Source organism: Lithobates pipiens, unplaced genomic scaffold, assembly GCF_037356315.1.
Source record: "Lithobates pipiens isolate NorthernLeopardFrog02 unplaced genomic scaffold, aLitPip1_a1.2 Scaffold_1, whole genome shotgun sequence".
Taxonomy (NCBI): domain Eukaryota; kingdom Metazoa; phylum Chordata; class Amphibia; order Anura; family Ranidae; genus Lithobates; species Lithobates pipiens.
Window position 1 is genome coordinate 20,017,719 of NW_027507685.1, and position 26,414 is coordinate 20,044,132.

The 26,414-nt window shown below is 42.3% G+C and overlaps 1 protein-coding gene across 1 annotated transcript; it reads left to right on the forward strand.

Moving 5' to 3' along the window:
* Window positions 1-1,176: 1,176 nt before the first annotated feature.
* Window positions 1,177-25,121, forward strand: NKAP (NFKB activating protein). Its single transcript, XM_077481640.1, has 9 exons — window positions 1,177-1,498; window positions 4,375-4,455; window positions 4,561-4,634; window positions 4,736-4,843; window positions 6,595-6,643; window positions 12,148-12,257; window positions 19,593-19,671; window positions 22,262-22,411; window positions 24,384-25,121. Exons 1-9 carry the CDS (start codon window positions 1,245-1,247, stop codon window positions 24,556-24,558), a joined length of 1,080 nt encoding a protein of 359 aa, XP_077337766.1. The 5' UTR covers window positions 1,177-1,244; the 3' UTR covers window positions 24,559-25,121.
* Window positions 25,122-26,414: the final 1,293 nt, after the last annotated feature.

A 26,414-nucleotide genomic window follows, 5' to 3' on the forward strand; every position in this document is an offset into this window, starting at 1 on the left:
TTGCAGACACACTTTCTCAAGGATTCATCCGCGAATCCTCATCTCCTGCTGGTGCTGGATTCTTCTTTGTGAAGAAGAAGAGTAGTAAACTGAGACCTTGTTTTGATTATAGGGGTCTCAATCATTTCACAATTAAAAATGCTTATCCGAATCCGTTGGTGTGGAGGCAAACTACCAGCTTAACCTTTGTCAATGACATCGCTAAAATCACGGTACTCCTCCAGCAGGGAGAAGAGTGAAGAGGTACACAGGACCTTAGCCACTTTCTGAAAACATGTCTTGCTGCATTGTGGGTTGCCTCTTGTTCAGTGTGTGCTATGAGTATGACACCATGATACCTTCTAGTGGGCCTTCTACAACCCATACCCCAGAGAGAGAGGCCTTGGACTCACCTGTCTATGGATTTTATTGTGGAGTTACCCAACTCCCAGGGCAACACAGTTATCCTTATGGTGGTTCACTGGTTCTCGAAAATGCCACATTGCATTCCACTTAAAGCAGCATTCCGCCGAAAAAGAAAAAATTAAGTCAGCAGCTACAAAATGATAGACACGTATCAGGAATATGAAATATTGGGGTAACGTACACTTTATTAATGTTCAACTTTAGGGCTCCTTCACATGGCTGATTACTTCAGTGTGCTCTGTGCAGGGACGTGTTCTGCTGGCTTAGGTGTTGTGTGCATCCCTATGCAACACAGGCGTGTCCAAAGGTGACATTTGTGTGTTTTGTGTCCCTGGACTCACCCTGGTTTTGTTTGGAGCCATACAAGGCATGGATGTCACATTGGGATACAGCAGCTGTCCCTGCATAGCGTTGTGTCCCAATAGACATCTATGGGGCAGCCAGAATGGGGATGCACGCAACACCTGTGATCCCTGTGCTGGCAGAACGTGGACACTGTACAGCAAGTAATCAATCGTGCGAATGGGGCCTAATTGTTGAGCTATTGTCATCAGATTTGTACCAGAAAACAGCAATGTATAAAACACATACATAAAAGTGACTGACTGAAGTATACATTCACGATAAACACATTGAATTTTCTTCTGCATTCTCTCTCATTGCTGTAGAAGACTAAAATCCCACCACTAGGATCTAATCTGAGCCTGTACGCATGTATTGTTACTCGGGGGACCCGCAGCACCAGTGCACAGCCACGCCCCCATCACACGGACGGGTATCACAGCGGACACACGTATCCAGTCGGTCGATTTCCGGTTCCGTTTACCGTAGGGTCAGGAATGGCTCCTGTACACCGCTCTCGGAGCCGGAGCCCGGGCTCTCCCCGAAAAAGACGACACGACAGCGGCTCTCCGGGCAGGAGGACGGTTAGGTCTCGGTCCAGAGACAGAGGAGTCAGCAACGGCCACCGGCGGAGCCACTCGAGAGACAGAGCTGTGTTCAGCAGGCCGCATGCAAGTAAACAATGGGGGGAGTACTATGACAAGGGGAAGGAGGAGATCCTCCGACAGAGGCAGGAGGCCTTCATCGCCAGGTGAGTGGTGCTCCTTAGATCTGCAGTTGTCATGGTGCCCAGACTGGGGATCAGTAAGTTTAGTGGAGAGCTAACATATGGACACTGACGTCTCATCTCACAAGGGACATGCCTGGGATGTAGAGAACATTGTACATGGCTAGTACACACGCTGCAGATGAGAAGAGTGTAGAAAACCACATTGTATGTTTTATTAGTGCTGGTGTTCTATCAAATAATGCTTCCGATGGGTCTGCGCATGCGCAGGACACAACGTCACTCCAGCTGATATTTCGATCAGCTGGCGTGATGTCAACACAGCGCATGTGCAGATCATTGGAGGCATTATTTCCGACACTCTGCAAAGCACTGACGGAGAACGTAATTGTCAGATTCTGCCTGACTGTTGCGGGGTGGGTTTTGTGTGTGTTGCAATCCACCCATAGACACAGCCAAAACCAGACGTTCAACACACTGAACTCGCCCCGCAACACACACAAAACCCGCCTCGCAACAGCATTGCTGAATTTGACAATTACATTCTCCTCTCTGCGCTTTGCAGAGCGTCGGATAATATCTCAGAAATCTGTGCATGCGCTGTGTTGACGTCACGCCAGCTGATCAACATATCAGCTGGAGTAACAATGCGTCCTGCGCATCAGCAGACCCATCTGGCGCATTATTCTATAAGACGCCGGCATTACACAGATATGTGGCAGCACAGTGCTGAGCTCTAATGCCACCTATGGGGCAAAGCAGTGGTTAAATGGTTGGTTAACACTTCCACCTAGCAGCACTAGGGTGATCGGTTTGAATCCCAATGATGCTACTTGCCCGGAGTTTGCATGTTCTCCCTCTGCCTGTGTGAATTTCCTTCTGTTATTCCCAGTTTCCTCCCACACTCCAAAGACGTGCTGGTATGTTAATTGGCTCCTGTCTAAATTGTACCTAGTGTAGGAATGTGAGTTAAGCCTCACACAATCATGCTATCAGTGTTTTATTTTTATTTATTTATTTATTTTTACATTCATCCCAGGGGGTTGAATGGAAAAAAAAAACAGTTGGCTCCGGTGGAAGCCACTGTACTAATGATCTGAAGTTAGTTACGTGGTCTCGCCCGCTGAGCTGTTGTGGTCTGATAGGGGGATGCCCCCCTACAGCACTCTCTGCCATTGGTGGAGAATGCTGACCAGGAGCTGGTCAGCTGCTGGTTTTCCAGGATGCTTGTCTGACAGAAGCTGGCTAAATGGCTGGAAACAAGTCACCATAGAGATAGACTGACGCTGGCTGCGGTGCCGTCTCCATCTGCTGGAGTGGATGGTGTCTAACGGGTCTCATTGTGTTTGCAGCATGGTGTCCTGTAAAGCAATGATCATCAACCCTGTCCTCAGAGCCCACTAACAGACCAGGTGTGCAAGATAACTGAAATACATCACCGGTGATATCATGTGCTGCTCAGTGATTGCAGTATTCTAGTCTGCATCTCCCCAAGGTTATACATAAAACCTGGCCTGTTAGCAGGCCCTGAGGACAGAGGTGACCACTGCTGTAAAGGATCCTGGTTGGTACTCTCCACCTTAAATGGCCACAAGCAGATTTCATTCCACTGATCCAGGACCCCCTTTCCAGGCCTAAAACAGTGTTATGTACATGTAATTAGATATTGTTTGTCAAACTATACAGCATACTAGTCATTGGAGCCCCGTCTCCTTGTTTCTTCCACAGAGGCTGCCAGGCTTTATTATTTGGCTTCTCATGCAAGTGCATTGTTTTGGATTATTAGTGCAGTGGCTTTTTCAGTTCGCTATTAACCCATCCATCAGCTTTTGGAGTATTTAAATGCATTTGCACGCTATTCACCTATTGTGTTTGATTTGCTAAAACTGCAACATCTGGTTAAGTTCTGCTTAGAAATCAGAATCGGCTTCAAGTTCTTTTTGTCAAAGCTTAATTAGCCACTTCCATAGCGCGTGTTTTCTGGAATTGTTTGTTTACAAGATTAACTACTTAAAGTGGGGTACCCCTTAAAAAAAAAAAAATATTAAAAGTCAGCAGCTACAAATACTGCAGCTGCTGGCTTTTAATAATCGGACACTTACCTGCCCCAGGGTCCAGCGATGCGGGGGAACGAAGCCCCCCCCTCGTTCCCCGCTCCGCTCGCGGCGCCGTCATGCATACTGTGGGCACCCGGCTGTGGCTTCACAGCCGGGCACCCACTGCGCATGCGCGAGCGGCGCAGGGCGCCGTGATACGCCATACAGTCACCTGGGACACGTGACAGGTCCCAGGTGAATGTGCGGCGCAAGGGGAAGTGATGTCACCAGCCCGGGCAATGAAGAAGGCAGACTACGAGGGACCCCCTAGCAACCGGTATTTAGAGGTGAGTAAAACATTTTTTTTTTTTTTTTGCCAATTATGTTTTTAAAATTTTTTTTATTAATTTTAAGCAGCTTTTCATTTTTTGGTGGCAACACCACTTTAAGGACCAGCCACCATTGTTATACGTTGCTACTTTGACATTAAATACTGTTTTTATGGCAGCAGCTGGTTGCCATAACCCCAGTACTTTTTAAAACGTCTGACTGTCCTCTTTAAGATAAAAGTGGTCTCAGCGGCGGATTCACTGCAAGATCACTTTTATGGGGGGGGGCTTCGGTCACCTCCGCCGCTTACTGGAGCCATCGGTAGCGGCAGAGACGATCAAGTCCGCTCCCCTCACTGCCTGGATGCCAAATGAGGGCGTGTTTCATGAATTAAAAAAAGAAAGTTAATTGTTGAAGTTTACATTTAATTTAGAACCCTCTAACAATTTTTATATGTAGCACAGTGTTTGATATATTTTAAAACATGCATTATTCATTCTAAATTTGTATTTTCATTTTTGTTTTAACCCTTAGGCGTTTAAATGAAAGGGAAAGGATTGGAGAGTTAGGAGCTCCAGAAGTTTGGGGTCTTTCACCCAAAGTTCCAGAACCTGAGTAAGTTTATATCTGAATTTTCTTTCTTGTTTAGTTGCTAATATTGATCATGAAAATCATTCCAGCCATACGTGTTGAGATTTATTTATTTATTTATTTATTTAGCTCAGATGAACACACACCTGTAGAAGACGAAGAAAAATCCAAAAAATCCAGTAGCTCTGATTCTACTTCAGAAGGTAGATACTTAAACATGTTTTGTTTTGCCTTATTATTGCACTTGTAAAATTTTCCTGTTTATCTGTTTTTGGTTACTTTTTCCTTAAATATGTATTTGTAGAAGAAAGGAAGAAAAAAAGAAAAAAGAAAAAGAAGAAAAAGTCAGCAAAAAAGAAAAGTAAAAAGCATGCTGATGAAAGTGAGAGTGACTCTGAGTCGGAAAGCAGCGGTAATTATGAATCTATCCATAGTATTTACATTGCAATAAATAATTGGCTTTCACAATTACCGAGGAGAGACCAGTGAGCTCTGCTTACACACACGTACACACACACGTACACGTCACTTCCTAGTATCCATGCCAGTGAGATCTCTACTTCTGCACACACACACACACACACACACACACACACACACACACACACACCCCAGTCCCCAGCATCTACACCCAAAAGCTAGCATTTAGGAATGTGTTGGATCATGGGTTAGGGTAGGTGGCAGTATTCGGACTAAGGGGCTGTAGGCATGCAATGCGACTGCAGTGTCTTATAGCTCCCAAGAAGAAAGCATGCTGCCATATTGACCATGCTGGTACAGATTTGCTTCTGTGCTTAGCGTGGTCAAAAACAAACAGGAAGGGGACTGACAGGATCACCAGGTATTTACTGGGTGTTGTTTTGAACAAAGTAATTGGAAGTAATATATACAGCCACAAGAGCTTTCAGGGAGCCATAAAACAACTCTGTTGCCGGAATAAAAACTTGTTTGTTAGATCAGCCTATAAAGAAAAGACTGAATACACACCTGTCCTGCCGTCCCCACACCACTGATTTTAATCTTTCTTAAAGGTCTAAAACTTGCTGTTGAATCTTCGGGCATCTAGGTGTGTTGGATGGTGGGTCCCCTGCTTAGCACTGCTGGTTGATCTGTCAGACCCTATATCTCTACAGGACATTTATAGTGACATAGGGGCTGGCAGAACAAACTACAGTATTTTACAAGAGACCAGGGATCCAATGCTCCAAGAAGTATCGGATGATCATCTTTCAACAAGTTCTTTAATTGCTTTCTGCCCGATGGAGGGACAGTGCGGCTCGCGTTTTGGGTGGACGTCATATGACGTCACCCCAGAATGGCTGCTCTCGCATGGTGATCATGACCGTGCCATGTTGATAGGAAACTACACGTCCCTGATCTCTGTAAAGAGACGATCATGCGGCTCTTTAACCATGTGATCGGCTGTGTCCAATCACAGCTGGTCACATGTAAACACAGAAGTGCCGGTGATCGTCTCTCATCACTTCACACTGACACAGAGTTTGTAGCGAGTAGAACTGATCAGCAGAATGTCCTACAGGGAACAGCCAGATATGTAATATTATTACAGTAAAGCCCCCCCCCCCCCCCGTGCCACCAATCAGCGCCCATTAGTGATGCCAGTCACTGCTGCCTTTCAGTGTCCATCCGTGCCTGCTCATCAGTGGTACCTATCAGTGCAGTGTATTAGTTTAGTGCCTCCTCATCAGTGCCCATCAGTAAAGGAGAAAAATTACTTATTTACAAAATTTACTGACAGAAACTAAAACTTTTTTTACTAAAAACAAAAAAAACAGCAGTGATTAAGTAGCACCAAAAGAAAGCTCTAGCTGTGTGAAGAAAATTATAAAAAAAATAATAATTTGGGTACAGTGTTGCATGGCCGTGCAATTGTTATTCAAAGAGTGACATCGCTGAAAATTGGCCGGGGCATGAAGGGGGTCCAAGTGCCCTGTAGGCAAGTGGTCAAGAGAGCAGATTAGAGGCATGGGAGGAAAATCGAGTTTTATGTCCAGAATAAAAAAATGGCCTTTGTACCATTTTCCCCCCCCAAAGTAATTTATTTTATCTATGATTTATTTTGTTTTAAAATTTTCATTTTGCATTTTGAAAACCCTGTTTTTTTTTTTTTTTCTCTCTTTTTATTTTTTTATTTTTTTGCAGATGAGAGTAAAAAAAAGAAATCCAAGAAAAAGAAGAAAAAACATCGAAAGTAAGTGTCTTTCTTTTTCAAAGTTCTGCCTAGAAATAAACACTTTTTATAAGGTGCCTTTTCTGTGTTGCTCTCTGACTTTTTTTTTTTCCTTTGTTTCCGGGGCTGTACTTGAAGGGTACATCCTGTGGCCTGCCATTCCATTGTCTAGTGAGATTGCCATTCAGACTATGAAAGGCACACTCAGTGGACAGGGGTGTATAGTAATTGTTTGAGATTTACCACTAGGTCAGGAAATCAAGGCAGAATTAACTTTTGAAATGTTTTTTCAGGTGGTTCTTGAGAAAGATCAGAAATATAGAACACATACTTTGCACACACCTTGCCTATTCCATGGCAGATGAGCTAAAACCTGTATATAACCTGGTATTGCAGGGGGTGCATGCACAGGAGCCCTTTGGCAATTTTTGTCTGCCACATGTGGGCCATATACACATTTTATTTTATTTTTTCTTGATCTCTAGCTCATTACAGATCTTCACTATAAGTTATGGCACAGCAAAAAAGTGCTCAGCCTACGGTGCTTAGTGCTGTCCAAGGTATGCCGGTGCGCAATTAGGGCTCCTGTCAGTCATCAAAGGAAGTCCATCCAAAAAGTTTAATACAGGCTAAAATCCAGTCATAACGAAATTATTTCTAAGAATCGGTGACTGTGTCTACTTATTTGTTTTAATTGAGTTTTTACAGTTTTCAAGCAGAACAGTGGAACAGACTAGTGCCTAGACAGTATGTTGCACTAAAAAGAACTATATATAGAAACAAATAACTGTTTAGGAATATTTTTTAGCACAACCATTTAGGTTATAAATCCATAATATTGTCCAAAATAGTGTGTGATCCAGGGATTCCAGACAATTGTACTTAATGATCGACTTCACTACAAGTTGACCTCTGCTTGGTAGTTACCATGTAACAACTTGATCTTTGGCTTGAAGTAGGCTGGCATAAGGGAAGCTCGTAGAAAGCCCATTGAACCCCTGAACATGCTAGATATATTTATTCAATACTCGCTGAGGCAATGACATTGAACAAGTGAGTCGGTGACTCAAAATGTATTGCAGATCAAGGAACCGCATGTTAACCCAGACAGCTTTTATTTTTGGAAGGAGGTCAGTAATTGAAGTCTTGCTCACACAGGCTTTGCATATAAGCACTAGTGAAGAGCATGGTCTACAGCAATTTTTCCCCAAACATTTTTAATGCTGTAGTCATCTTCAGGCAGTGTTCTTGAAGTCGCTAAAGCAGCCTACACTTCCAGTTTGTGAATGTCAAACACAGATCCTAATGTGGATACTGGCTTTCACTTTAAACAAGCAGCTGGTAGGCATCCTCACTACTTTAGGTCTGTGAGATTCATTTACTTACTATATTGGTTTAGAACTTCCTCACATACTTTTTCCCCTCACTGTATATATCCAAGTATTTGAGCCCCTACTGATTTTGTATGTTTTGCCCTCTGAAAAAGAAATGATCAGTCTATAATTTTAATGGTAGGTTTATTTTAACAGTGAGAGACAGAATAACAATATCCAGAAAATAGCATTTCAAAAAGTTTATAAATTGAATGGCATTTTAAAGAGTGAAAAAAGTATTTGACCCCTTTGAAAAACACGACTTAGTACTTGGTGGCAAAACGCTTATTTGCAATCACAGAATTCAGGCGTTTCTTGTAGTTGGCCACCAAGTTTGTACACATCTCAGGAGAGATTTTGACATTAAGGATTCTAGGATGACATTTGGTAACTCGAACCTTCAGCTCCCTCCACATATTTTCTATGGGATTAAAGTCTGGAGACTGGCTGGGCCACTCCAGGACCTTAATGTGCATCTTTTTGAGCCACTCCTGTGTTGCCTTGGTCTTTGTGTTTTGGGTCATTGTCATGCTGGAATACTCATCCATGACCCATTTTCAATGCCCTGGCTGAGGGAAGGAGTTGCTCACCCAAGATTTGATGGTACATGACCCCATCCATCATCCGTTTTGGATGTGGTGAAGTTGTCCTGTCCCCTTAACAGAAAAACACCCCCAAAGTATAATGTTTCCACCTCCATGCTTGACGGTGGGGATGGTGTTCTTGGGGTCATAGGCAGCATTCTTCCTCCTCCAAACATGTCGTGTTGCATTGATGCCAAAGAGCTTGATTTTTTTTGGTCTAATCTGACCACAACACTTTCACCCAGTTCTCTGAATCATTCAGATGTTCATTAGAAAACTTCTGACGGGTCTGTACATGTGCTTTCTTGAGCAGGGGGACCTCGCGGGCGCTGCAAGATTTCAGTCCTTCAAGATGTAGGGTGTTGCCAATTGTTTTCTTGGTAACTATGGTCCCAGCTGCCTTGAGATCATTGACAAGATTCTCCTGTGAAGTTCTGGGCTGATTTCTTACCGTTCTCGTGATCATTGAAACTCCACGAGGTGAGATTTTGCATGGAGCCCCAGAACAAGGGAGATTAACAGTTATTTTGTGTTTCTTTCTTTCATTTTGTGAATAATCGCAACTGTTGTCACCCTCTTACCAAGCTGCTTGGCAATGGTCTTGTAGCCCCTCCAGACTTGTGTAGGTCTACAATCTTGTCCCTGACATCCTTGGACAGCTCTTTGGTCTTGGCCATGGTGGAGAGATTGGAATCTGATTGCTTCTGTGGACAAGTGACTTTTATTCAGGTAACAAGCTTAGATTAGGAGCGCTCCCTTTAAGAGTGCTTTTTATCTTAGCTTGTTGCCTGTATAGAAGTGACCTGGGAGCCAGAAATCTTGCTGATTGCTAGGGGATCAAATACTTATTTCACTCATTAAAATGCAAATCAATTTGCAACTTTTTTTGAAATGCATTTTACTGGATTTTTTGTTATTCTATCTCGCTGTTAAAATAAACCTACCATTAAAATTTATAGACTGATCATTTTTTTGTCGGTGAGTAAACGTACAAAATTAGCAGGGGATCAAATACTTTTTTTCCCTTGCTGTATATACAGTGCTCAGGATAAATGAGTACACCCAACAGACTTGTCAGAAAACCTTTTTTACTTTCCTTTCAGAATCAACATTTTCTATACAACACTATACTACAAAATACTCCCACCAAGGTGGGCCATTGATTGCAACCAAGATTTGTTAAATTGCACATGAAAAAAGCCAAACTGGGGTGATTGTTTCCCGTGACATAATACTGTGTACACTGCAGAGGAATGGCATGCGTGGGTGTCGTCCACGAAGGAAGTCTCTCGTAAAGCCCACCTAGAATTTGCAAGGGCCCATGCTGAAAAGAAGACTAGTTGCATAAGATTACTCCAGGCTCTTGGCTCTCTCTGTGTGATATCTCCAGTGGGCAGGGCTGAGACTCCCCTGCTGGCGTCAGCCGGGAAGGAGCTGAGAGCCTGGAGTCATCCGATTGCTGGGAGACACTGTTTAAAACAAGTAGAATTTTTTTTTATTTTTTTTTTATAATAAAGCATAGGCACTAGGACACAGCTTTTTATCTGACAGAGGGAATGATATACAGATCAGTCCGCTTTGAAGCAGTGCGGAGAGGAGCATATTGGCAGTAGTTAGAGATGACAGGCAGGGAGTGGGAGGAGGACAGAGGGAGACAGGAGAGCTGTGGTGTATGACGTAAGCACGTACACTGACACTGATGTCAGGGCTCAGAGGCTCTGATATATTGTGGTCCGCATACAGAGGGGAGGGTAGAAACTGGCAGGATCAGCCAGGTATTTCAGGTGATGGTGGGGGGGGGGGGGCAAAATACACAGCAAGTACTGTGCTGTATAACATGCTTTAAAGGAACAGGATCATTATTATTTTTATTTTTTGGGGGGGGGGGGGGGTGTTAACAAACGCTTTAACCTTACTTTCATGCAATGAGCTAAACAAATGCTCTATAAAACTCGGTTTTGTCAACATTTTGGAAAATATATATAATATACACACGATATAAAAAGTCTACACAACCCTGTTAAAATATCAAGTTTCTGTGATGTAAAAAAATTAGAAAAAAAATTATTTTAGAACTTTTCCACCTTTTTTAATGTGACCTAGAAACTGTTAAACTCAATTGAAAAACGAACTGAAATCTTTTGGGGGGTGGGGGAAGAGGGTAGAAAGTAAAAAAACAAAAATGTGGTTGCACACCCTTAAACTGATACTATGTTGAAGCGCCTTTTGATCTTATTACGGCACTCAGTCTTTTTGGGTATGAGTTTATCAGCATGGCACATCTTGACTTGGCGATATTTGCCCACTCCAAATCTGTGATATTGCCAGGGCATCTCCTGTGCACAGCCCTCTTCAGATTTTTCAATCGGATTCAGGTCTGAGCTCTGTCACTAGGCAGAACAGGGAAATGCTTGTTTACATTAGCATTTCCCCGTTCTTCCTCTCCGTGAGACGATCACATTTTTCCCCACGGACATTGAGCCTGCCTGTCCCGCTCCCAGCAAGCACCCGTAACTCGCCGCTTAAAGGGCAACGTACAGGTACGTGATTATGCCTGTATGTGCCCTTCTGCCGCAGGATATCTGTGTGAGGCGGTCAGAAAGAGGTTAAGGGTGTGCACACTTAGGCAACCATATTATTTTATTTTTTACTCCCCTCCACCTAAAAGATTTCAGTTTGTTGCTAAACTGAGTTGTACAGTTTATCCAGTTGCCTACCTTTAAGAGTAAAAGGGGGGGGGAAGAAACAGGGATGGTGAAAAGAGGAAGAGGGGAGAGAAAGAAAGAAACAACAAGGACAGGGTCAAAAGCTGAGAGGATTAGAACAGTGTTGAAAGATAATCACAGGAAGAAATAACAGGGAAATGACCTGAGCAAACATGGTGGCCTAAGAAATTAAAGAAGAAAATATACCCACCCTTGTAATTGTAGAAATATATAGAAAGACACCTGGGAATATGAGCGCACACAATGAGTTAGTGTTGAATACTTTGTGCCCATACCAAGGACCAGGGGAATTATGGGACAAAGTTTATCTGACTGGTGAGCCCTGCAGTGATCACAAGAACAAAGCAGTTAATTTTGGTGAGGGTCCAGCGACCCTAGGTTGGGTCACTAGGTGGTCTCCCATAATGCACTACCATACATAGCCAACAATCCAAGGGGGCTTACCTTCGTGGGCTGCACTACTAACAATTCCCGGGTGTATACCATCTCTCTATAGGGCGGCCTGCCGGTCGCCTTATATGCCTCCAACCCGGAGGCTGTCAAAAATCAGCAGACTCCAAAGGATGTTGCCGGGTCCGCCGCTCCCAAAGCGCGCGCGTGTCACCACAGGACTGCACGCACAACAGACCTCAGTCACCATGGAAAACCCATGGATCGAGGAAGCGGGAGGGGGAGCCTCTCGGTAGATAGAGGACGCCCAACCTGCTGGAGAGGCGCATGTCCGCCCCTAGGAGAATTAACTCCATATGCCCCAAGGCTAACCAGAGTGGAACAACGGTGGCAGATTGCGCTGCATAAAAAAAATACATAGCATGTATTATATATTTTTTTTCTTTTTACAGGAAGAAATCAAAGGGAAAGAGAAGCAAGAAAAATAGGAAGGAATCAAGTGACTCCAGCAGTGAAGAATCCGATGATGAACAAATGCAGGAAGATAGCTGGGTAGAGCGAAGTACGTGTTTTTTTTTTTTTTTGTTTTTTTGTTTTGTTTTTATACTTTGGTGCTGATTTCAGCAACAATTTTTTGCCTAGTATGTTTTACTTCAGATGCCCAGTCAGGTCTCTTTGGCATGAAAATGACGTCCTTTTGCTTAAAATGTAACTCCAATCAAATTATTGAACTAAATTTATCCCAAGGGAAATTCAAAACGGCTATGAAAAGCTCAGAAGTTGTGAGGATTTCATACACTATCCAAAATGTAAAATGTAAACTTATATAAATGGCTTTTTTTTTTTTTCCACAAAAAATGTATTGAACATTTTTCAGAAATAATACAAATAGTACCATAATGCATATAACCAAGGTACAAGTACATGGTTCCAACTAAGGTGAGGCATAGGGTGCAAAGTTTGTGGGAGTAGGAGCCAACCGATGCTGCATCTGCCTACAGTTAACAAAAAGGCCATATAAGGAAACTTTTATATTAGTAAGGAGTAAGCTTTTAAGGAAGATATACTGCAGTGTACTACAGGCCTGTGTGATTCATGTTGGAATGGGAGACTTTAAATAAGGGTATTCAATATAGCTTCTGTAAGTACTATAAAACAAACAGGAATTGGGAGTAGAGTCCGACTACTAGGTTGGCACTCGACTCCACCTCTTTTTTGCAAGAATAAAATAAAAAGAGAAAAGAAGAGGAAGAGAGGGGAAAGGAAATAAAAGAGAAAAAGGACAGAGTGAGGAGAAGGAAATGAGGAGGGCACTGTAAGAGGAAAATGTGAGGAGGGGGTGGGATCACCACCAACTACCCTCCCCAGTAGACCTCTAGTGTTGTGAAAGGTATATCAACCCTTAATGTGCCCTTCAAGGGTTATTCCGTAATCTTGAAAGCGCTGCGAGTTTTGATAATCAAGCCAGGGTGCCCATGTTGCCGAAAAATAAGGTGTTCTGTCTAGAGGTCGACCGATATATCGGCCGATATTTGGCCTTTTTTAAGAAATTGGCATCAGCTGATTTTTGTGCAAAAATCATCCGATTACCTCCCTTCCCCACACTCCACTGACAGTTTCACACACTGACCTGCTCTGTGCTCAGTGTGTGAAACTGATTTGCAACTGAATGCAGAGAGAGGAGCTGTCAGAATTCAGTGTGATTTTTGGGGGTGGGCGGGACCCAGATATCAAACACCAGCCAATGGGATCTGGGCAGGCCTCTACGTGTATGTGGCCCCGCCCACTTTCTTGAGCAGATCAATTATTGGCTGGTGTTTGATAGCTGCAGGGCCCTGCCCACCCCCGACATCAAGTTGAATTCTGACAGCTGGTCTCTGCATTCAGTTACATATAGTGTAACTCAGGGCTTGACAAATTTGCTTGGAATCTAGGAGCCAGCTAAAAAAGTTAGGAGCCAGGTCGGTAACGGCAATCCAGACCTGTCCCTGGCCTGACATGGAGACGAGTGAGGGGAGGATAGCGCGGCCCCCCCACCTGTCTCCATGTCATTGCCCATAGCTCTTAGAGGGACATTTTTTTTTTATTATTATTTTTTTTTTCAAATGACAATTTTTTTTTTTTTTTTTTTTTTTTTATTGCATTTTAGTGTAAATTTGAGATCTGAGGTCTCTCTGACCCCAGATCTCATATATTTAAGAGGACCTGTCCTGTTTTTTTCAATTACAAGGGATTTTTACATTCCTTGTAATAGGAATAAAAGTGACAATTTTTTTTTTTTTTAAAAGCACCGTGAAAAAATAAAAAGTTAAAATAAGAAAAAAAAAATGTTTTAAATGTGCCCTGTCCTGCCAAGCTTGCGTGCAGAAGCGAACGCATACGTGAGTAGCGCCCGCATAGGAAAGCGGTGTTCAAACCACACATGAGGTATCGCTGCGTTCGGTAGAGCGAGAGCAATAATTCTAGCCCTAGACCTCCTCTGTAACCCAAAACGTGCAACCTGTAGAATTTTTTAAACGTCGCCTATGGAGATTTTAAAGGCTAAAAGTTTGTCGCCATTCCATGAGCGGACGCAATTTTGAAGCGTGACATGTTGGGTATCAATTTATTCGGTGTAACATTATTTTTCACAATATAAAAAAATTGGGCCAACTTTACTGTTATATTTAATTAAAAAAATAAGACTTTTTCTCCGAAAATGCGCTTGTAAGTCCGCTGCACAAATACGGTGTGACAGACAGTATTGCAACGACCACCATTTTATTCTCTAGGTTGTTAGAACTCCTAAACACACACATATATATATATACACACACACACACACACACACACACTTTTTTTTTTTTTATTATTCTAAGTAAAGGTGAGATGGGTGGGCAGTGAAAGCTTCATTAGCATCGCTGGCTGTCATACCAACAGCCACCACTAGATGGCGCCAGATTACACAACTAAACATAGGACCACAGAAGGCCTCAAAGCCGCGGCCTCAATTACCGGCCGGCGGCGGCGCGGCCCGACACGATCACGCCAGGGGGGGGTGGAAGGAGACAGGATACCCCCGCTGTGCTGCCCCAGGCGCCAGATCACAAATTCTAGTCGCCAATGCGATCTGGCGCCCGGGGTTTGTCGAGCCCTGGTGTAACTGAAACTGACAAATTGGCTCAGTGTGAAACCTGCCAGTGCCAACTACCAGTGGCAACCAGTGCCGCCTGCCAAAAAAGAAAATTTGTCTTAAAATATCAGCTGCAAAAATTGGCATCCTACATCGGCCGGCCCGATTTCTAAATATCGGCATCGGCCAGAGAAAAAACGCATATCGATCAACCTCTAATTCTGTCCTGTGCGGTGCAAATCAGCTCCTCCTGCTATCTGGTTAACCCGCGCCACCCATTCCTTTACGGAAGGGGGTGACTTGGACCTATATAAATGGCTTTGGCTGGAATTTCACTTTAATAAGCCCTTTTGGACAGAATCCATCTTGGACTATTTAAAATCTGTAAAAAGGTGCAAGTATTGACGCTTTTAGCATAGATGTCCTTCATTTCCTGACCTAAAAAATTTATACAAGGGCTTCCAAACTTTTTAGTATGAGGACCACATCTATATATTTTACAAATATTTAGGAGTCAAAAAAAATAAAGGTTTATAAACAAAATTTTAATGAATTATCAAAATTCCCCAAAAATTTCATAGAGTCCTCAATCTCCACCCCCCCCCCCCCCCCACAATAGGGTACTTTCAGAAAACAAACCAAAACAACCTAATGTAATAGAAAAAATGGTTGGTCTTTAACCACTTCAGCCCCAGAAGGATTTACTCTCTTCCTGACGATGCACTTTTTTGCGATACAGCACTGCATCGCTTTTAACTGACAATTGCGCAGTTGTGCGGCGTTGTACCCAAACAAAATTGACATTCTTTTTTTTTCCTGCAAATAGAGCTTTTCTTTTGGTGGTATTTGATCACCTCTGCGGCTTTTATTTTGTGCATTATAAACAAAAAAAGCGACCATTTTAAAAAAAAAAAAAAAGCAATTTTTTACTTTTTGCTATGCTAAATATTCCTCAAAAAAATCTAAAAATTTCTTCCTCAGTTTAGGCCAATATGTATTTTTCCACATCTGTTTGGTAAAAAAAAATCACAATAAGTGTAAATTGAAATTGAAATCGCGTCTACAAAATGGGGGATAGATGACATTTTTTTTTTTTTTTTTTTATTGGCAATGGCGGCTTTTTTTTTTTTTCTATCGTGACTGCGATATTGCGACAGACACATCGGACACTTTTGACACTATTTTAACCACTTGCCGACCGGCGCACGACGATGTACGTCGACAGAATGGCACGGGCAGGCATAAGGGCTTACATGTACGTCCTTGCCTGCCCGCGGGTCGGGGGCCCGATCGGGCCCCCGCCCGGTGCCTGCGGCGGTCGGTATTCGTTCGGGAGCGATCCCGGACGAGGGGACGGCCATTCATTCATGGCCACCCCCTCGCGATCGCTCCCGACGAATGAAAATGTCCGGTGACATCACTTCCTCTCCTGTAATGTAAACACAGGAGAGGAAGTGATGTATTCTCTCCTCCGTGTCGGTATTTTTCGTTCCGGCACCGAGGAGAGAGCATCGGTGAGTTGCACAAGCACTACACTACACAGTAGAACATGCCAGGCACACTCACACCCACCCTTTACCCCCCGATCACCCCCCAATTACCCCTGCCCCCCCAGTCACAGTGACACCAATTGCTTTTTTTTTTTTTTTTTTTTTTTTTTTTTTTGCATTGGTGTCATTTGTGACTGTAATAACTGTTAGGGCAGTTAGGGTTAGCCCCCTTTAGTTCTAATGTGCCCCCCTAACCCCCCCAATAAAGGTTTAACCCCGTAATCACCCCCCCGTCGCCAGTGTCACTAAGGCTGGGTTCACATTGCAGCGGTTTATGAGAACGAATGTGATTCGCACCGCACTGCAGTGCAAATCACATCCGATCTCTGTGCGATTCGAGTTCAGCCATACAGATAGTATGGCTGAATTCGTGTCGCACCCGCCGCACCCGCCGCAAATTCGCACGGGACCCTTTTTTTGGCCCGCAGCAGAATCGGATCGCATGGGTGTTCACACCATGCGATCCGAGTTTGCAGATCGCACTGCGATATGCGAACTGATCTGGGGCTGTCATTAACATTTCACTGACACTCCCAGCAGTTCGCATAGGGCAGTGTGAACTGCCGCCGGGAGGCATGCGATGCGGGAACCCGCCACGGATTCGTGGCGTTCCCGCATCGCTCCAGTGTGAACCCAGCCTAATAAGCGATCATTTTTCTGATCGCTGTATTAGTGTCACAGGTGACGCTAGTTAGGCAGGTAGGTATTTAGGTTCGCCGCAGCTTTTTATAGCGCCAGGGACCCCCATATACTACCGCATAAAGCCCCCTGATTTCCCCCTAGTTAACCCTTTCACCAGTGATCACCATATAACTGTTACAGGTGACGCTGGTTGGTTAGTTATTTTTTTATAGTTTCAGGGCACCCGCCATTTATTACCTAATAAAGGTTTAACCCCCTGATCACCCGGCGGGTGTCATTTGTGACTGTAATAACTGTTAGGGCAGTTAGGGTTAGCCCCCTTTAGTTCTAAGGTACCCCCCTAACCCCCCCAATAAAGGTTTAACCCCGTGATCACCCCCCGTCGCCAGTGTCACTAAGGCTGGGTTCACATTGCAGCGGTTTATGAGAACGGATGTGATTCGCACCGCACTGCAGTGCAAATCACATCCGATCTCTGTGCGATTCGAGTTCAGCCATACAGATAGTATGGCTGAATTCGTGTCGCACCCGCCGCAAACTCGCACGGGACCCTTTTTTTGGTCCGCAGCAGAATCGGATCGCATGGGTGTTCACACCATGCGATCCGAGTTTGCAGATCGCACTGCGATATGCGAACTGATCTGGGGGTGTCATTAACATTTCACTGACACTCCCAGCAGTTCGCATAGGGCAGTGTGAACTGCCGCCGGGAGGCATGTGATGCGGGAACCCGCCGCGCATTCGTGGCGTTCCCACATCGCTCCAGTGTGAACCCAGCCTAATAAGCGATCGTTTTTCTGATCGCTGTATTAGTGTCACAGGTGACGCTAGTTAGGCAGGTAGGTATTTAGGTTCGCCGCAGCTTTTTATAGCGCCAGGGACCCCCATATACTACCGCATAAAGCCCCCTGATTGCCCCCTAGTTAACCCTTTCACCAGTGATCACCATATAACTGTTACAGGTGACGCTGGTTGGTTAGTTATTTTTTTTATAGTTTCAGGGCACCCGCCATTTATTACCTAGTCTCACTAGTGTACCGCTAAATTTAGGGGTGTCTACTTTCCAAAATGGGGTCATTTGGGGGGGGGGGGTTTGTGCCATCTTGGCATTTTATGGCTTTCAAAACTGTAACGCCCTTAGAAATCCTGAAGGCAGTGCTTGGTTTTCGGGGCCCCGTACGCGGCTAGGCTCCCAAAAAGTCCCACATATGTGGTATCCCCGTACTCAGGAGAAGCAGCAGAATTTATTTTGGGGTGTCATTTCACATATGCCCATAGCATGTGTGAGCAATATATCATTTAGTGACAACTTTGTGTAAAAAAAAAATAAAAATTTTTTTTTTGTCATTATTCAATCGCTTGAGGCAAAAAAATAAAATATTCAATGGGCTCAACATGCCACTTATCAATTTCCTTAGGGTGTCTACTTTCCAAAATGGGGTCATTTGGGGGGGTTTTGTACTGCCCTGCCATTTTAGCACCTCAAGAAATGAGATAGGCAGTCGTAAACTAAAAGCTGCGTAAATTCCAGAAAACGTACCTTAGTTTGTAGATGTGACAACTTTTGCGCAAACCAATAAATATACAATTATTGACTCTTTTTTTTTTACCAAAGACATGTGGCTGAATACATTCTGGCCTAAATGTATGACTAAAATTGAGTTTATTGGATTTTTCTAATAACAAAAAGTAGAAAATATCATTTTTTTTCAAAATTTGCGGTCTTTTTACGTTTATATCGCAAAAAATAAAAATCGCAGAGGCAATCAAATACCATCAAAAGAAAGCTCTATTTGTGGGAAGAAAAGGACGCAAATTTTGTTTGGGTACAACATTGCATGACCGCGCAATTACCAGTTAAAGCAGCGCAGTGCCAAATTGTAAAAAGACCTCTGGTCATTTACCAGCAAAATGGTCCGGTCTGAAAGTGGTTAAAACCATTTACATTTTATACAGAGATCAGTGCTATAAAAATGCACTGATTACTGTGTTAATGTCAATGGCAGGGAAGGGGTTAAACACTGGGGGGCAATCAAGGCGTTAACTGTGTTCCCTTAGCGTGTTCTAACTGTAGGGGGGGGGGTGAGCTCACTAGAAAATGACAGAGATCACTGGGAACAGTAGATCCCTGTCATGTTTCTATTCGGAACAGGGAAATGCCTTGTTTACATCGCAATCTCTGTGCCACGATCCCGGGCAGCCAGCAGACATTGAGGGCGTGCGCCCGCTAGCTGCCACTGACGGAGTGATGTAGAGGTACGTGGTTTTGCGCACCTGGGCCAATTTGCCGACGTAGATCGGCGTGAGCCGTTTGGCAAGTGGTTAAGATCTGTCTGGAGCCCAACTTTATCAGTTTTCTTGCTGGTCTAAAAAGCACTCTTGCATGAAGGTGTTTGTGATCTTCCCACAATTCTGAGACCAATAACATTACTATAGTTATGAATTATAGTTATTGTCAATTTTAAAACTATAAATCACATCCAGGCATGTGTACTCTTGGTACATGGTTATACAAAGGCACCAAAATTGAAATATAAATGATATGTTTTAGCATTACTGTTTACAATCTTTGTGTGTGTGACTTTGTCTTCAGAAACCATCCTGGATGATGCTGAATTAGTTGGACCTGAAGCTCCGATATCACATCTGTCACAAGATGATAAGCCATTAGAGTAAGTAGCTGATTTTGTCTCGTTAAATGTGTAAATTAATTATTACTTACAATAAAAGATGCACCACAAAAGTTTTTAACTTTGGTGTTGGACAAGTATAAAAATGTGAAATGCAAAATGAACTACTTCCATACCGGCATTTTTAAAACTCGTTTTTTTTTTTGTTTTTTTTTTCCCTCGTTTCATGAATTTAAAAAATAAATAAAAATAATAATAAAACGTATGCTGGCCCGATGTGAAAGATGTTACCCCCAAGTATATAGATATCTAACATGTCACGCTTTAAAATTGTGCACACTCGTGGAATGGCGCCAAACTTCGGTACTTAAGTCTCTGTAGGTGGCGCTTTAACATTTTTTTACAGGTTAGCGGTTTAGAAATACAGAGAATGTCTGGGCTAGAATTATTGCTCTCGCTGTAACATTCATGACGATACCTCACATGTGTGGTTTGATTGCAGTTTACATAAGCGGGCGTGACGTACGTATGCGTTAACTTCTGCGTGTGGGGACGGGGGTGCTTTAGTTTTATTTATTCTAGGGTTTTATTTTTTTTATCGCTTTTATTCCTATTGTATGGAATGTAAACCTCTGTTTATAATAGGAATAGGGCATGACAGGTATTCTTTACAGCAAGATTTGGGGTCTAAAAGTCCCCAGATCTCACCTCTAGGCTGGAAACCTGAAGAAAAATCAATCTTGGCTTCCCAGCCAAGGAAGCAGCAGTGTTTACATCTGCCGAGGCTGGGCGTGATGTCCATAATGTCACGCCCAGCCTCGGAAGGTCATAGAGACTGCCGGGACCATCTGGTCCACAGTATTCTCTATGGTAAACGGCCATCGCTGACCGATCCAATCTCTGGCTCGCCGATTGCATGGCCGAGCCGGTAGAAGCACCGGAAGGGTGGGGTGGGCGAGGTCTGGACAGCCGCTATGATTGTTTTATACATGACGGAATTACCGGCAGAAAAAGATGTCTGCATGATGCCTGCATGATGCCTGCAGCTGCAGATTTAAACACTTAAACTCCAGGATGTCATATGACGTCCACCTAAGGAGAAGTGGTTAATGAAACCCTAAATTCAAAAAGTGTTGCTGCCCCTTTTTAAGAACCATCAACAATTAAAATAGTATCTAGGGGAAAAAAACTAAATATACAGACAAAAGTGGCGCTACACATCAACCTAACCTTGATTCATATACCGTTTTTACTAAGGAATGTGCTGGATTTTCTTCCCTGCTTTGCATGAAAACAAAATCCAGCACATCCCCTCCCCCCCCCCCCTTACAGAACGGAGCTCTAAGTTGTTTACTGATGTGGTTTTTTTATATGTGCGTACTTCCTCATAGGGCAAAAACTGCACAACTCTACTCACCAGTTTATATACATTAACTGAGGAGATATTAACCCCAGATATGCCAAATTCAATAGTTCCAATCTTATACCCTCAAAGCTTAACATTTGGATAAATGTATTAGAAATATGAGAGACATTCATTCAAGAGCCAAAACTAGAATAAAACTAAAGTAATTTTCATTTTAATAAAGTAATACTTAGAGATCATCTCCCAACCTCAAATACTTGATCCCCCCCTAACCCCAAAAGCTGCCTACCCATATGCCACTTATCCCATCCTGGATTTGAATATAACCCGCTCAATGACGTAAAAAAAAAAAAAACATTAGTTTATACATCAATTATCATTCCCATTCATTAAATGTAGGTTAAATGTAACTTTAGAATACTAACGCTCTGATTTATTCTAAAAATCCCTCTCCAATCATGACCTGCATTACTTGGGAATTGAACCTCCAACCCCTGACCTATTCAACAACTTTTAGTTACCCCTACCATAGAGCCATCCTATACATTGCTAATGAAACAATTCAAGTCTATTGAAATTCTTGTATTACAATGGCCTACTGCCTGGATCATATATTGGCATCCATGAATCGTGATTTATTCTAGAGACTTGAAGGGACACGTTATCCCTTCATCTCTAGGTAAAAACCATGATTAAACCTTTTTAGTACACCTAAACAGCAACACTTGGTACCAATGTTTATACTATTTTTAGAGATTGATTGAAGTGCGAGCAACATTTGCCAAAGTGTTTTTTTACGTATTTGTAAGAATGTAAGTGTATTTAAGTCCTATTCTTAAAGAGGAACTTCACTCCGGAGAAGAAAAAAAAGTCAGCAGCTACAAATATTGTAGCTCTTTTATTAAACATGCTCTTAAAAGTCCATGGATCCAGCACTGTCCTCACCCGGCCAGTTCTCTACTGGCTTTCAGGTCTCCGGTGCCGCCGTCTGTGATTTTCCTGGTGCTTCGCAGGCAGTTTTCCACTGCGCATGCAGAAGTAGTGCTTCACTTTCTCAATGGACCCACAGCCTCCTGGGTTGTCTTACCTTTTTAGGTGAAGTTCAGCTTTAACGCTGTTTGTTAGCGTTACTGGAAACTAGATGTATTTGCTATTCCGTACATATGCTAATATACATCCAAAGAGAAATTTGCATATATTTGTGTGTTATGTTTGTACATGTGAACTGCTTTTCATTATCTTTACTGCATATATTCACCTGTACAGCTATGGACATGCTTTGCTACCTGGTGAGGGTGCTGCGATGGCAGAATACGTTAAAGCTGGAAAGCGTATCCCAAGGAGAGGTGAAATTGGCCTTACAAGTGATGAAATTGCCTCTTTTGAGAAGTCAGGCTATGTAATGAGTGGAAGCAGGTGAGTTTCTATGTTCATCAGGCTACAGACAGCATAAATTTTAGTTTTTAGCACTCTTTAGAACTAAGAGGGCAGAAGTTTTGTTTTTGGTAAACTGAAATTGATTGTAAATGTTCTTTTAAAAAATGTATAACAAAAAATGTTTTTATACTTGCCTGCTCTGTGCAATGGAATTGCACAGAGTGGCCCTAAACCTCCTATTCTAATTTCCCCTGGAAAAGAACTGGCTGCACATCCAAAGGTTCCAAAATAGCGTGCCTTTATTGAAAATCACCAGGATACACCAGGGACACCAGATATTTAGTCGCGTAGACACGTTTCACACATCCAACTTGTGCTTAATCGTTAGGGTATCCCGTTTGAGATCTCCCCAGAGTGGCTCAATGATATTGAGGTCAGGAGACTGAGATGACCACTCCAGAACCTTCACTTTATTCTGCTGTATCCAATGACAGGTCGACTTGGCCTTGTGTTTTGGATCATTGTTATGTTGGAATGTCCAGGTATGTCCCGTGCGCAGCTTCCTGACTGATGAATGCAAATGTTCCTCCAGTATTTTTTGATAACATACTGCATTCATCTTGCCAACAATTTTGGCCAAGTTTCCTGTGCCTTCGTAGCTCACACAAAACATCAGCAATCCATATCCGTACCTTTCATCATCGACCTTGTTGGCTCCTCTCCAAATTTAGCGTTTTTATGGTTGTGGACAAAAAGCTCAATTTTGGTCTCATCACTCCAAATGACTTTGTGCCAGAAGGTTTGAGGCTTGTCTCTGTGCTGTTTGTCGTAAGCGGGATACTTGGTTTGGTTTCAACAGAACCCTAATTTTCCACTTCTTGATTAGAGTTTGAACACTGCTGGTTGGCATTCTCAATTCCTTGGATATCTTTTTATATCCCTTTCCTGTTTTATACAGTTCAACCACCTTTTCCAGCAGATCCTTTTGCCAATTCTTTTTCTTTCCCCACAACTCAGAATCCAGAAATGTCAGTGCAGCACTGGATGAAAGACGTAAGGGTCTGTCAGGAGTCTAGAAACTCATTGACCTTTTATACACACACACACACATTAAAAGCAAACAGATCACAGGTGAGGATGGTTTCCTTTTTAATAGCCATTCAAACTCCTTTCTGTCAACTTGTGTGCAAATTATCAGGCCATAATCACCAGGGTATGTAAACTTTTGTTCAGGGTCATTTGGGTAGTTTCTGTTGCCATTACGATTTTAAAAAGAGTAAACAGTTGATTGATAATAAATGGCTTCAGCCAAACACTAACCACAAGTGAAAGAAATGTTTTTGTGTTATCAGTCATATTCTCTGAAAAATGGCCAAGAAATCATAAATTCTGCCAGGGTATGTAAACTTATGAGCACAACTGTATATTCTTATAGATCAGCACTATGGAAGTCACTTAGAAATGATGAGTGGGTTTACATTCACTTTAAGTCTTTAGAACCACTTTTTGGCTACTTTTACACTGAAGCATTGGGGGCGTCGGCAGTAAAGTGCTGCTATTTTTAGCGTTGTTTTTGCAGAGGTTTTTGGGCTGACAGCGGGGTGCTTTTAACCCCTGCTAGCAGCTGAAAAAGGGGTTAAAAGCGGCACTATGCCGGTGGTTCGGCAGTGCTGCCCATTGAAACCATTGAAAAGGGGCGCTGTAGGAGCGTTGTATTTACAGCGCCTCAAAGATGCAGCTTGTAGGATTTTTTTTGGCATCCTGGCAGCTCACCACTCCAGTGTGAAAGCACTTGGGCTTTCACACTGAAATGAGATGCGAGACTCTTTACAGGCGCTATGCAGGCGCTATTTGTAGCGCTATAGCGTGCTGTCAAGCGCCTCAGTGTGAAAGCAGCCTAACACTGGAATTACAATTTCTGTTGTGGTGCCTCAGTATTATCGGGGGTGAGATTGGGGAAATATTTTTGTGTCTTTTATATATGCTAACACAATGTTTTGTGTGTGTTCAGACATCGCCGTATGGAAGCTGTCCGTCTGCGTAAGGAGAACCAGATTTACAGTGCAGATGAGAAGAGGGCGCTGGCGTCATTCAACCAAGAAGAGAGGCGAAAGAGGGAAAACAAAATCCTGTCCAGCTTCAGAGAGATGGTGTACAGAAAAACCAAAGTCAAAGAGGACAAATGAGACACTGTTACATTTTACAGAACTGCTCCAGTACTGCAGATTGTTCAGGTTCATCAGATTGGTGTCATCATCAGGTCTTCAGCTGTCTTCATCTTACCAGACAGTCTTACTATTTGCCGACTATCCAAAAAAAGATTTCAAGTGGCTGTGTACCCACTCATATTGAACTATTGCTAGGTATTGAAATCTTTGAGATTTGAGGCCACTGCAAGCATGCAATGAACAGAAAAATCTTCTTTAAAACTCCACTTTTAATGGAAAATGCTTAAAATGGTTTATGCTTACAAAAGCATAAACTACCATTTTTCAAACTTTTTCTTTTAAAAGTTACCTTTTTTTTTTTTTTTTTTGTGTTCTGAAATCTGTGTTCTATACCTAGCATCAGTCTGTCTTACAGGTCTAATGTTAAAGTCTGTATTTTTTAGCTTTTATGTTCATAGATGTACCACACTCAACTTTTCAAGATTTCCTAATAAATGGGAAAGATTTGCAAAGAAATTTGAAGTTGTAAATATACTATAATATTAAAAAAAGAAATCCATTGTTGGCGACTGAAATTTAAACCATTTTAAATTATTTTATAAGCTAACCGCTTAGAATATGGGTTGGGTATAAAAAGGATATTCATTATTATTATTTTATCTTTTTTTTTTTTTTTTTTTTTTTTTTTTTTTTTTTTTTATACAGTGTACATTAAATCTACAAATGTATAAATTCTTTAGCATCACATGATACTTTTGTTGGGGAATTTTGTTGTATTGTGAAATTGTTTGTCTGTGGTGGATTAAAGCAGGCCTTACACCTAGTGCCAGTTCACACCAGATGCAGTTCCGTTCAGTTCTGTGCGATTTTTGTCTGCACTGAAAATGCATGCACAGTGTTTTCAATTTATTCCAATGGCTCTAGTTCACACCATGCAGTCAGTTTCCAGAAACTGACCGGAACTGACTGTATTGGTGCAGAAAAAAACGTAACTGCATGGAACTGAGGGCCAGTTCACACCAGACGCAGTTCCGTGTGCTTTGTTTTCCATGTATTTCAGTGGCTTTAGTTCACACCATGCAGTCAGTTTCCGGTGCAGAAAATTACCGGAACTGACGGTATTGGTGCAGAAAAAACTGAACTGCATCTGGTGTGAACTGGCCCTTATAGCATTTTGTTCTAAAATGGTCATTCTCAGAACGTTTGTTTATCTAATGGTTTAATGGGAATAATTTCACAATCAGTTTTGTCCTTGGCGAGCAAAAAAAAATAAATATCAAAGGACAAAGATGGAATAATTTTGTCACATTTGTTCCTGTACAGTGGAGGCATTGACAAAAAAGTTGTTCGAAATTAGTTGGGAGCATGAGGGCACCATCAATTAGTTGGGGAAATTTTTATATATATATATATATATATATATATATATATATATATATATATATATATATATATATATATATATATATATATATATATATATATATATATATAATTTTTTTTTTTTTTTTTTCTGGCATTAGTCAGTAATTGTCTTGGATACTTCAGCAGTGAGATCTCTTCTACACCGAGTTTTGGGTGTTGCATTCTCCATTCTCCATAAAATAAAAAATCGAGCAGGTAGACTGAACATAGGAACTTGAGCACAACTGATCTTTTCAGTAGCATCACCAAGATACATGACAAATTGTTAGGTGGTTTATTTTTTTGTACCTGCCAAAAACTGAAATATCCATTTTAGGTGGGCTGACCCCGGTGTCCAGTCCCATGCAACTGTGCTGTATATATTGTATTGATGTGTACTGGAAATACATTATTTTATTTTATACACTGCAACAAGATTGTGTGAACGATTGTCTTTAACTTTTTTGTAA